This window comes from Sciurus vulgaris, assembly GCF_902686455.1.
Source record: "Sciurus vulgaris genome assembly, chromosome: 9".
Classification (NCBI taxonomy): Eukaryota; Metazoa; Chordata; class Mammalia; order Rodentia; family Sciuridae; genus Sciurus; species Sciurus vulgaris.
Genome location: NC_136469.1, coordinates 142,471,381 through 142,484,467, shown reverse-complemented (window position 1 = coordinate 142,484,467; position 13,087 = coordinate 142,471,381). Strand labels below are relative to the sequence as shown.

Sequence of the window (13,087 nt, the reverse complement as noted above, 5' to 3'; positions counted from 1 at the left end):
CCTCCTCCCACAGTGTCTGAGCATCTGCTGGCTCTTCCAGGGCCATGAACATGGATGGAGAAACAATGATGTCCTTATTTTCACCAATTTCAACTGAAATTAGGCACTTCCTCCCTTGACGAGGTACGTAGCAAGTCACGGTGGCCACTGGCATGGGGGCTCCAGCTCCGGCAGAAACCACAGACGTGTCTTGGCAGCCAGTCAATGGCGGGAGCACCTTCCACCCCATCACCACTCCGAACAGGGCAGCTGTCACACCTGCTGCGGGCCCTTGCCCTGTTCTTAAGAAGCCGTGTTGAGGTTGTGATGACTATGTTGCCAAAAAGTCGGTTTCCTCTGAACCTGCATATTTTATTTTGTGCTGATTATAAAACCCACATTCTGAGAAGATGGGCTTTCCCAGATGTGGGGTGGGCATGAACCCCAGTGCCGGGTGTAGGGCGGTCCTTGGAACCAGGAATCCCCCGCAACGTGCGCCCTGGGGGCCCCCGGCTCTCAGCGGGTGCACGGTAGCTGCCCCAAGTCACACGGAGATATCTGGATCACAGAAATCAAGACAAACACTCAAGCCCCTCGCAACCATCAAACAGTAAATCAGAAAATAAGCTTGGATGGGGTCAAGCAGTATTGATGGGAATAAATTGAGAAAAACATAGGGTTTTTATTGAGTGCTTTATTTTTACGGAGTGAAAATTGAATTACTTAAGTGGTCAATGAGGGAAGTCGATGGGGAAAGAGCCAGGAGCAGGAGGGGAGCGCGGGCTGGGACTGATCAGCAGGGCCGGCTCCTGTCGGCCTGCAGGACGGCCTCCGGGCACCCCGGCCCGGCACCTCATCACCACTCCTGACTCTCGCCGCTGACAGACGGGGTCTCCTGGTCAGAGCAGAACCCCCCACCAGGGGGGCCTTGGCAGAATCAGGGCTATCAGGATGGAACAGAGTCAAGCCGCTGCGCCTTTCATGGGACGGAACCCGCCAACGATGTGACTACTGGTCCTCTGAAGTCCTGGGCACTGATCTCTTTGGGGATTGAAGCCGTGCAACGGGCCCACAGGTGGACGGAACGCCAGGCAGACACCGGAGCGATTTCTGCTTTAGTTCAAACTCCAGGTTCGATCCAAAATCAACCGTCCAATCACCATTTGAGCAGCAATGCCACTCTTGGATACAAACCCAAAAGAACTGAAACCAGGAACTCAAAGAAAATTGAGTCCTCATGTTCACAGCCATGGTAGTCACTACAGTCAAGAGGTGGCAATCATTAAAATGCACATCAGGAAATGATTGGGTAAGCAACATGTAGTCTGTCCCCTCTGTGGAATATCATACAACCTTAAAAAGGAAGGAAATTCTGACCCGTGCTATAACCCGGATGAACCTTGAGGGCATTTTGCCAAGAAACATAAGCCAGTCTCAAAAGGACAAATACTGTAGGAATGCACTCCTGTGAGGTCTCTAGAGTCATCAGATTCAGGGAGACAGACAGTGGGTAACAGGGCTCAGGGGAACGGGGTGGGAAGCTTGTGTCTGCAAGATAAAGAGTTCTGGAGACGGACAGCGATACTGCACAGCAGCGTAAGCATGTCTAACGCCACCGAGCTGCACTCTGAAAACAGTTGTGACGTCGGGTTTCACATTATTTGTATTTTGCCACAATTTAATAATAATGATGAATAAAATATCTCTTACACTAAAAAAATAAAGCTTGAGCTCAAAGGTGAAGAAATTCGAATCGCCTGGCAGGCCCTTGGGAGCTGTGAGGAGAGTCCTCCGGCTGCTGGGTCCTTATCATTCTGACCTGGTAGATCACGAGAACAAAGGTGGACCGCCCAGGACTGTTCCCAGGACCCAGTGAGGTGACAGGGAACAGAAAGGGGCCTGAGTTACAGGCCCACCCTGTCAACAGCTGGAAGTGCTACTCTATGTGCCCTTGCACAGGGCGGAGGCCCGGGGCCACGCGGGCTGGCAGCGCCACCCCTCCCAGGCCGGGACATGGCATCTCCACTTGTGACGCTCCACGAACAGCCCGTGAAGCGCGCGTAACGGGCCCTTTCTGGATCAGAGCGGGTCTGAACGACCCGCGCGCCGCCGGGCTCCCCTCCTGCTTTAAAGGGAACCTGATTTATCTCCCAGCATCAGGAAATGGCGCCGCGCAGGAGACGCGGCCGCCGGAGTCGAGGCGGGGCGCTCACGCTGCAGCAGAGGAGCCGCTTGGCAAGAAACCTCTAAGGAAGGCGCTGTCATTTTGAGACCTCCAGGCTGGGGCGAGGGGAACTAATTAAATGATCGCATTTCCTGTGCAAATACAATGAGCGACTGCCACAGAAACGCAGAGCCACCGGGGAGCGTCCCACCTCCGAAGGACACGGGAGTCTCCTCTTTTTTTACTTCCAGTTTTCCAGCGAGAGCTCTCATTCAAGTTCCCTATTAGACTCTTAAAATGACAAATGAAGCTTAATTGAAGGGACGGTAACGAGCCCTCCACGCCTCCTGCAGGAGGCCCCGAGTCCTGGGCTCCCTGGAAAGACGAGCTGGCTGCCCGGCCCCGCCTGGCCCGCACGGTGGGGAAGGCCAGCCCTCCTCCCGGGCGCCTGCTGCAGGCGTGCCCAGCCCGCCCGGGGCCGGCCAGACCTGGGTGGATGCGGCTGCTTTCTCCCCAGAGGCCAAGCTCACGTGGGGCCAGGCCCCAAACACGGCAGCGAGAGCGCTGGCCAGCTCCTTCCCCAGGACCAGGTAGGGCCGCCCAGCCCTCCCTCCCTCCGGTGTCATCCCCCAAGTCCCAGCCTCACCCTGAAAACCATCAAAGCAGAGTGACAGCAGCTCTTGAGAGGCCCCGCACCCGGCCTGGGGGCGTGTGGAGAAGGCTAATTGATGACCTCTTTAAAATGCTCTCAGGAACCTTCCGTAACTGCAAATTAAATGGCCCCTTTATTATTAAAGTAAAAGTGGATTTGTGAAATGTGTTCGGGAACTTCATTAACAGGGCTCTTTCTGCCTTCGAGCCAGCTTCCTGATGGAAGGACGGGCCTCTTCTCTGCCTGCTTAAGATCCTCCCCGTCCCAGCCCCTGCCTCAGCCCAGGGACACCCTCTGCGCACCCGTCAGCCCTCCCCTGGCGCCATCTCCACCCCTCCAGGGAGCCTTCCGGGACTTCCCCAGCACAGGGCCCATGGCGCCCAGAACCCTCTGCAGGGATCCCCACCCGACCCTGCATGGGCCTCGCTTATGAGCTGGGCGCAAAAGAGACGCTCAGTATCGGCTGACTCAAGGGCTGCCAGGAGCTGGGCTGGGCCAGAAGCCGGCAGATTTGAAGACGGCCTTGGAAACCCCAAACCAGGATGGACGCTGGTGACCGTGCTGGCCAGGCCCTGCAGCAGCCTAACACGTGGACCACTGCCCGCATTTCAGGACTAGGAACAGAGGCTCAGAGAGGCCGAGCCCTCACCTAGAGTCAACGGCAGGCACAGGGTAGGCCAGCCCTCCTGAGGTCCGAGTCTGTGCTGCACCCCTTGGCGCTGAAGCCCTGCTCCCAGGTCCCTTCAGAAGGGGTGGCCCTGGGCACCAGCACTGCCCTGCCTGCTCTACCTCAGTCCTGGTTCCGTCCACACACAAAATGTAAGCATATTAGCCAGTGTTTGTGTGACCCTGGAGACCACCTGGTCCTGCCACTCTTGACCGATGGGAAAACTGAGGCCGCAGAGAGAGTTGGGCACACGATGGCCAGAAAGTCAGAAGGCAGTCACACCCCTGCAGGAGACGGGCACTGGAGGGGCAGCTTCCAGCTGTGGACTGTGGGGGAGGGCAGAGCGTGGACTCCAGGGGCGGGGAGGGCCCAGGTTCAGGGCCAGGCCAAGGGGACGGCGTGGAGTGCACTCGGTGTGGCCCCTGGTGCCCAGGCTCACTGGTGCTCAGCCACCTGAGGCCAGTGTGCCCCTGGGGCTTGGACAGATGCCTGGCTCCTTCCTGAGCACTTCCAGAGCACAGGGCTCCGGGACTCCCAAGCAGCACAGCCCACACGGAGGCCACATACCCACCTTCCACGCAGGGCGGAGACAACCAGCCCTGGCAGGCCGGCCCAAGTGCCAGCGGCTCCCACCCACCCATGGACAGGTCTTCTAGACCCTGTGTGGCCCAGACGAGGACTCCGCAGGGCCAGGCCTTCCAGGCCCAGTGAGTCAACTCAGGGGCTAGGGGCTCCTTGGGGACCCTTGGAGGCAGCGAGCAGATCAGCTCTTGGGTGGGGGAAGATGCCAGGAACCAAGTCCAGGTGGAAGTTGTCCCAGAAGACAAGGGAGTTCCCCAGCCCCAGAGGAGGGCACGCCGGCCAGGCCAGCGAAGTGGGCAGTGCACCCGCAGCCAGAAGTGCTGGGAGGGCAGGAGCCTCCGGCACGCACACGCCAGGCCGCGAGCTCAGGCCCCCGGCTCCCGCCCACCTTCCCCGCCTCACCCACTTCTGCCAACTACAGCCTGCCCCTTGCTGACCCCTGCCCCTCGGGTGAAACGGGCTCCACGCCCTACCCAACGCCCCCACCTGGGGCTCCACGTCCCCCTCCGCACTCGGCGGGCCCAGGGCTCTCAAGCCCCCTCTTGGGGAAGGACCTCACCCCTTGGGCTGCAGACCCCTCCTCATGGCCTGTCCCTCCAGCCCCCTCGGGAGTTCCTGCCGAGCGTCCCCCACATGGCAGCTCCCCTTGGGGGCGCCCGCCTGCTTCTCTGGAAAGCAGAGGTGTGGGCAAGGCAAGGACCCTTCCAGACTTCTAGTTCTGGAACAAACGGCCCCACTTCTCGCCAGGACCCGGCCCCCCGCGGTCTCCCACGGCACTGCCACTCCGAAGGGCAGAGGACCCAGGTCTCCCCCAGCACAGGGCGGTAGCCCCCTGCAGGAGAGCCTGCGGGTCCGCCCCAGACTCCAGGCCCTGCCGCCTGCACACAGTGGGTCACCTCACCTTCCCGCCACACGGCTGCCCGTCCCTCATCACTGCGGCCAGGAGTCAGGCCCAGGTCTCCACAGGCCGGCACGCCTGGCAGCAGGTGTGACAAGCGCTGGGCGGCGGGCACACATCCCTCGACCTCTGCTGCCCCCGTCTCTCTCAGGGCGTCACCCTGGTGACGCTGCCACAACAGAGAAGCACTCCATCCCGACAGACGCACGTGAGCTGGGCTGGCCCGCCGCAGCTCAGGACTGTGACCCAGACCCAACCGACCTCCACCCCACACACCAGGAATCCCAAACAGCACCCCAGAGGTTCTGCACCCTTAAATGAAGCCACACGCCCTGGAGCCACCGGACACGCCTCCAAGGGGAGTAGAAGCGACTCGGCCACAGCACAGGGCGCGAGGCTGGCAGTCGCCCGGGCTGGCCCGCGCTCGCCTAAGGTCGATGCTCTTGCCACACTGGAGGCTGAGCCGGAACCTCCAAGAAGGACGGGCCACGGCTCATCCTCACCTGCAGACCCCTTCACCACCCGCGTGGCCCGGCCCAGGCTCAGCAGGGAGCAGCCTCCTCAGGCCTCCTCTGAGCCTCAGCCCAGAGTTCTCGCCAGCCCACCCTCCACGCTGCCCCGGAGACCTTTCTGAGCCACACCCGACCTGGATGCATTGCTGCGCTCTGGCCAGGCACCAGGCATTGACCCAGGAGTCTTGCGTGGAAGGTGACACCCTGCACAACTGAGCTCGGGGCCTCCACCTCTCCCTCTCCCAGACGCAGACTCTAAGGCCCAGAGACCCACCTCCATTTTCCCAGGATCCTGGAGCTGGGAAGAGGTGGGCCACGCAAGCCGGGCAAGGGGCTTCCAAAGCCCCGTGGATGCCGGCCACCCAGCATCGCCACGTAGGCTTCACAGCCTGGTGTTCGGGGTCGGTCGGGAGCTAACTTCACTCGCCTCTTCCCATGTAAAGTGTGAAATGCTAGATTCTTTCCTGGGTGTCTGTCCCTGCACAACGCACCTGCTGCCTCTTTCTATGACACACGCACACCTTCCAACTCCCACCGACCCTGCTCACACTGCTCCTCCTACTGGAATACATGTCCCCAGCTGCCAGGGTCCACCTACTCATCTCTAGGCTGGTACCACCTCTTCCGTGCAGACTTGCTGGATCTCCTGTGTCATGAGGGGAAGAAGGACATCCACCTCTCCTCTCCCAAGGGACAACTGAGCTCCACCGTGCAAAGCTCAGGGATGCAGATTAAGTGAGGGCCTCCCCTGCTAGCAGAGCATGAATCGTGTCCTGTTCCCCCCCCCCCCCACCTCAGCACGGGACTGTGCATGGACACTGGGCTTTTAAACTGGTGATAAAGCTAAGACGAGGTCTTTAAGGTGGGCCTTAACCCCCACGTAACGGGTGTCCTGAGAAGGGGAGATTAGGACACAGGCACACAGAGGGACGCAGAGAAGATGCCATCTACAGCTAAGGACAGAGGCCTCAGAGGGAACCAGCCAGGCAACCCGACCTCAGGCTGCCAGCCCAGGCACACAGGCAGTCCAGGCCACCCCGTCTGTGGCTCTGTCATGACAGGCCCAGAAAACCAATGCAGCTGCCCCAAGGAACTGGACATCCGCCAGGTGTTGTGACCAAATTCCCATGCAACCCAGGGAGAGGACGTGGGCACTTGGACAGGAGAAACTGAAACTCTACAAAATACAGCCTGCTCCTGATCGTGCACTCAGACAGCAGTTGCGGAAGCTCTTCTGACGTGTAGCTCCCGCTCTCTGGGTGTAAAGTAGGCACCAGCCATTACTTCACCGAGCCCCTGCAGCACAGAGTGCAGCTGATGCGCTCAGGATTGTCTCTGCATACACCCCTGCACACCCCAGCTGTGCAGACACAGCACGGGCCCACGTGGAAACCGAGGGGAGGGCAGGAGAGAGAGGGGCCGTCTGCCTGGCGAACAGGGACGGGAGTCAACGAACTGCTCCTGGTTGCAGGAAGCTCATGATCAAGTCAAATGCTGCGTCCACATTGAAGTTCAAGCCCCATAGGGAAGGCCCCCCGGGGGCTGTGCCTAAAATAAGACTGATCGGCACACGATTTCCCAGAAGTGGCGTACTGGGGTATGGCACCACACATTCCCATCAGGGTAAGCTGAAACCGCGACCCCGAGGCTCGGTTACATTTATCCACCTTTGGTGACACACGCCAAGGTGCTCAGGAGACAAGCCCTGGGGCCGCCTGGGCACGGCCCTTTCTGGATCCATAAACACATAAGGCGGGTGGGTTTCAATGAAACACTAATTTCACATATAACCGTTTGTTCCTACAGCTAAAGGTCAGACAGAGAAGCAGAGTCTGAACCTCCAGGCAAGCCCCCATCCACATCTCCAGGGGAGTGAGGAACCCCACCACTGCAAGGGAAGCTTGCATATGTTCCCTGCGCCTCGCCCGGGCGACTGCCAACAGCTTGCCTCCCGCCATCCTTCTGTGAGATGCCCCCAGGTGCCACTGTGAAAAGCCCCTCCCCTCGCCAAGGTCTGTTTTAATGGGAAGAACACATGACCACGTGCAGGGAAGCCTCTCTGCTCCCGTCGACCTCGTCCATAGGACTCAGTGAGCAACTCGGCAAAAATCTCCAGATTTTACGAAGACTCTGCTTGGAAAGGGGCCTCCGGCTTGCTCCTGTCTGGTTGTGGCTTTCCAGCAGAGGTGAGAACAACTGCCAAATCCTGTCCCTGGCTGCAAGTTGAGAGGGGCGGGAGGGAGCACAGTGCATTTCTGAGATACCCACGTGCCAAGACCCACACAGTCAGCACTGGGGATGTGACAACTTAAAGGAGCTCATGCACCCGGCAGACCTGGACAGCCCCCCCCCCCGCCCGCTCCCTGGCCTGAGACCACCCAGGCAAGGTTAGACTCTGCCGCATCCCTGCTCCCAGCCAGAGGACAGGCGTTCCTGGGGAGGACCCATCTCCCCAGGCTTCCCAGAGCACGCACGGCGCAGGCGAGAGCGGGAGCAGGGGCCTGGGGTCCAGCCAAATGCCTAGCCAGGATTTCTGTGCCAACCCCTCTCCTGACCCCACACACGCCCACGCTCACTAACTGTTCTGCCTCCTGCCTCTGGGCCACTAGCAAAGGCCAGGTGCTGCCCTGCCAGCCACACCTACCCCCGCCTCTCACCTCCCACTGACCTGCACATGGCCCCGCCCACCCCAACTCAGAACCCCTCTCCCCAGCATTCACCTGCCAGCAGCCAGGATTCACTCTACCCGGCCACCGCCCTCCCTCAGGAGCAGCCAGGGGGCTCCTCCCTGCCCAGTGCCCCAGCCTGCTGGCCATCTCCCTCCAGAGGCCACTGCAGCCCAGGCTCCAAGCTCAGAATGGGGCAGGCTGGGCATCAGCCCTTCCTGAAGGCAGCTGGTCCCCATTTCCTGAGGCTCCTCTACCACCCCCACACCACTGAAGCTGAATGACAAAGGGATCCGGCGAGCTTGATGAACCAATAAGCTCAGCAGCCTGGGGTGGGAAGTTGGGGTAGCCACTCCGATCTGCAGGATCTGCCTTCACTGCTGACTTGCTCCTCCGGGTTCTTGGTTTCCAAGCGACCTCTCAGCCCTGAGGTATGGCTCACGGCGCACACGTCCCTCCCTGAGCACTGGAGGACAAGGAAGGGCAGAGCACAGCTGCACACCTTGACACACCTGGCTCAAGACACAGAGGGGGAAAGTGGCCCCCAGGTTCTTCTGGGGAAGAGGCACTGCTACCTTCTGTTAGGCACCCCCATCAGTGGGTGGCCCCAGGTGGGCCCGCTTCTTCCAGGGAAGGGAGTTAGACACTAAGGTGTCTCTACCCTAGCAGCCACCAGTTTGAGGGAGGGGGCAGCAGGACACTGGGTCCTAGCCAGTCGAGTATGCTCAGTGAGCCCCTTGCTCTCCCTATCCCTTCGCCAGCACACATGGAAGCTCCTGGAAGTAGCCATGGGTGCAGAGAGGAGATGGGTAAAGAGTCATCCAGCCAGGCTGCAGCCTGCCCGGCTAGAGAGTCAGTGGGCGGGAGACCCCTACCCTGTCCACCCCAGGGGTACAGGGACCCCAGCCCTGTGCTGCCTCCTCAGAACTTTGGGGAGTAAGAAGAGGTGGGCTCACCCACAGGGGAGACCTGCGTGAACAGCGATGTAGGGAAGGAGAGGAGACTTCCCTCCCCCACACAAATGTGCCCTACCTGGAGAATCACAGCCACCTGCCCCTTCTCCAAAACTTGTCCACCTGGGGCTGCCCAGAGGTGACCCCAGAGTGACCACCATTCTTTCACTAAGAAAAACAAGGCTGAAGCAGAAAAAGTAAAGGGACCCCCATGACCCAGGGATGTACCACCAAAGAATGGGGCTGAACCTGGGAGGACTGAGAAGGGGTGACAAACTTCCAGCTGGAAGGAAAATCAATGTGGCCCCAAGTGAAAGGGGGACCCAAGCAGGAAGCTTGCAGATGACTGAACAGGTCCCAAGCACGGTTGGTATTGATCTCTGGGAAAAGGAAGGTCCAGAAGCATCCATATGTCCTCAGGAGGAACCTCAAGGCAGCTACGGTCACTACCGGTCACTGAGAGGCACTGCCAGAAAGGAGAGTCCCAGAACAGCACCTGGAATGGGGCTGATCCACAGGGTAGACCATAGTGGGGAGTATCCTGCAGCCAGAAATTCCTGCCCCATGCTGAGCGGAGTGGAGTGTGGGGGCCATTCAGCAACACCCAGCTGGTGTGGCCCTCAAGAACCTGGAGGCTCCCCTGGTAGCCGGGATCCAGGGGGTCCTCCCTGGTAACCCAGGATGTGAAGGCCAGGTGGGAGGCCCCGAGGCGCCTCGGGACAGAACCGGCGGGATTCCCCTGACAGACTGAGGCTCGCCCATCTGGGGACCTTTCCCCAAGTAGCCAATGACCAGAGGCCAGTAGGGGCGCCGCCGAGGTGACAGCATCCCCAAGTCACTGAAAACGCGGGGGATGACTGCGGGGTGGTCCGGAAGTAGGCAGCTGTGACAATCTCCCCGGGGCATCCCAGGCAGGGGTCTTGGGAGGGGAGCGCGCGAGGTCACTTACGCTGCTGTTCTCGCCCGTCCAGTGCACCATCGCCTGATTGTGGGTCGCGTCTCCCTTGAGCACAAACGACGTGCTGATGAGCGAGACCTGCGCCCGAGAAGCCGCTCCGGCCACCGGCGCCGCGCGCGCCCAGCGCCCCTTGCCTGGAACGGGGGCGCCGTTCTCACCGGGACCCGGAGCAGGACTGGGACCCGGACCCCCGGCGCCGGGTTCCGCGCCGCGCGCCAGTCCGTCCTCGCGACCGCCGTGCTCCGCGCGCCCCGCGGGAGGGCTCCGCGGCCGCCGGGTCAGCTGTGCGCGGGGACCCAGGCGCCCGGGCTCGAGGGAGCGCCCGGCCGCCCCGCAAGCGGCCAGCAGCAGCAGGAGAAGGAGGAGCGGCCGCGAGCGCGGCCAGCGCAGCAGCGGAGGTGCCCCGGGGCTCGGGGCTCGGGCGGCGGAGCCCGGGCCCTTCGGGAAGCGCGGGGGCCCCCGGTGCGCCATGGTCGCCGAGGGGCGGCGGCGGGGCCGGCGGCGGGCGGCGCGGCGAGGGAGACCGCGGCCGGGAAAGCGGGAGGGCGCTGGGGAGCGCGAGCAAGAGCGCAGAGAAAGGAGCCGGCGAGGGGAGGGAGCCGCGGGAGGAGGGGATTCGCCGCTTGCCGCCGCCTGCAGCCGAGGGCGCACCGCCACCTGCCGGCCAGCCCGCGCTCCACAGGAGCCCGCGCACGCAGCTGTGATCTGGCCTGAGGGCCCGAGGTTCTGAGCCCGGCCCAGCTCCTGGCCCTTCCCTTTCCTCCCACGTTCCTACCCTCTGCCTGGCCTCTGTGGCTTCTCTCTCTGGCTCTTTCCTTTCTTCCTTTCTTCGGTATTTACTGAACACTTAATCTGGTCCAGCCGGGGTTACAGGCACTGGGGGTACAGCCAGGCCTCTCAGGGAACCCCACAGTCTGCAGAGGGAGGCTGACCCAAGTGGAAAGCTTACAGACAAAGCAATTCCAGAGAGCTGGGCCAGGAGAGCCTAAAGGGGTCCTCCTCTGGGATCCCAAGAGAGGCACGGGGAAGGACCTGAGGACATGGAGACCAGAGAAGAGCAGTCCAAGCAGGGAAGGCAGTCAGAGGCCCAAAGTGACCCCAGCAAGCCCACCCCAGGCTTCATCTCCTATCCCCAGGGACTTCTATGGGGCAGTCCCTAAACAGGAGACTGGCCTGTGTGGGGGCAACTGGAGAGGTCCCAGGGGACCTGATAGGCCACCATGAAGCTTGCAGAAACTGAGTACAAAAAGTTCTCAGCCAAGGTCATGTGGCTACATTAGTTTGCTATCTGTGAAAATAACCATGGAGCACCCATAGTGCAACCAGGCAAGGCCAGGGTCCAGGTCAGTAGCACGCAGCTAGGCCAGAGCCCACCTGTTCTCCATCCTTCCCCAGCGGCCTCTGAGTTAGACCCAGGCTGGGGACCCCACCACACCCCACCTCCCAGCTGGGGCTCTTCATCCAGAGAGAAGCAGAGCAGGGCAAAGGTGCCCGGCCTCCAACATTCGGGAAAGGCTGGAACTGAGGTTCCCTGCGGCCCCCAAGGGACTGAAGCACCAGCGTCCCCCAGGAGACAGTATCAGTGGCACAGGCAGTGGCCGCCAGGGTCAACCTGTGCCCAGCACTGGGGGCAGGGGACAGTCGGGAGCTCTGGCTTGGTGTCATGAAGGCCTTCCTCCTTGGAATGGCTCTCACCCACTGTGTGCAATAAATTCCCCACGAGTCCGGGGGGGAGGGGAGGCGCACGCAGCTGCAGGAAGATCTGGCCTAGAAAGCAGCAGAGAGCTGAGCGGGGTCAGGGTGGGGTCGAGGACAGGCGCCAGGCAGAGGGGCCAGGGAGAGGCCGGCCTGTGCTTGCAGGGGAGCACAGCCTGGGGCGCAGAGAAGAGCGGCCAGGCCGTCCCAGCCTAGACCAACTCCCCTGCCCGCTGCCCCAACCCCGTCTCCTCCTGGCCAACTGCGAGTTGAGGGGAGGCGGCCCCACCCCTCAGCTCTCTCCCGGGGCCTGGTGTTCCCCGTTTAGTTTTAAATAACGGAAGGCCTCTATGTATTATCTTCAAGAAACCTGCGACAAATTATTGAGCACCCACCATGGGCAGTTTCCTGAGGGCTGGAGAAGGAAACGGGGCCTCTGTGCCTAGGGAGTGGCTACTGCAGATTATGACGTCACTGTCATGACTCGACTGCCCAGTTTGTATGTATGATTGTCCCCATTTACACATGAGGCACAGATTCAGAGCTCAGTGACCCCCTGAGGTCACCCAGCAGCACGTCAGAGACCGGACTACAGCCCTGGCTCTCTGACCCCAGGGACCTCTCTGTACCGCCTGCATTGCTGTCACCAGCGTGTAGGGCTCTGGGTGCTTCGCCCCAGGCTCCAGTCCAGGCTGCCTACCGAGCGGGAAGAAAATACGAGCTTCCACCCCATCTCAGCTCACACCACTCAGTGACGTGGCCAGGGCCCCTCACAAGTTGGGGAGAGGGTTCAGGTCTGGAATGCAGGTAGCACAGTGCCTCACCAGGGCTCTTTCCAGAACAATCTGCCCGTACCCAAATGAGGCTATAGGCCAACAACAGGCAGGCTCACAGCCGTCGTGACTCCCCCAGGTCACTTGGCTCACAGACGTTGCTGAACATAGGACTCTGTGATGAAGGAGATGGACAGTGTCCCCAGCCTCTTGAGGAGCCTTCGCCCCAGCAGCATGGACAGATACGAAGGGAAATCAATGTAGTGGTTACTAGTAAGTAACTAGAAAAAAAGAAAGCTGCCCTCTAATGCACAGTGAAGGAGACTCGAGGGACCGGGAAGCCCCTGCTCCCTTGGAGGTCACTGAGGACACAGAGCCAATGGCCAGGAGGAGCCGGCCACAGCACCGCTGGGAGGTGGTAGGGAGGAGCAGGCGGGCCAGGAGCAGGCTGGCCAGGGCTGGTTTGTCTGCACGGGCTGACAGAGGCGCTGGCGTGTTTTAAGTGGGGAGTGAGATCATTGGCATTTTTACATCATCCTGGCCGCCGTGAGAACAGGCGCAGGAAGCCACTGAGGAGGCTCTTCCTCC

General features: G+C 61.0%; 2 protein-coding genes across 3 annotated transcripts in view; both read right to left on the bottom strand.

The window, feature by feature from the left end:
- Positions 1 to 10,591, bottom strand: part of SORCS2 (sortilin related VPS10 domain containing receptor 2) — a 357,443-nt gene extending 346,852 nt beyond the window's left edge. For both annotated transcript variants that reach the window (XM_079154330.1, XM_079154331.1), the window contains exon 1: positions 10,023 to 10,591. In XM_079154330.1, the coding sequence (XP_079010456.1) occupies positions 10,023 to 10,502 (480 nt within the window). In that variant the 5' untranslated portion in view covers positions 10,503 to 10,591. The remainder of the gene's footprint in view (positions 1 to 10,022) is intronic.
- Positions 1 to 13,087, bottom strand: part of TADA2B (transcriptional adaptor 2B) — a 438,523-nt gene that overhangs the window by 302,950 nt on the left and 122,486 nt on the right. The window lies entirely within an intron of this gene.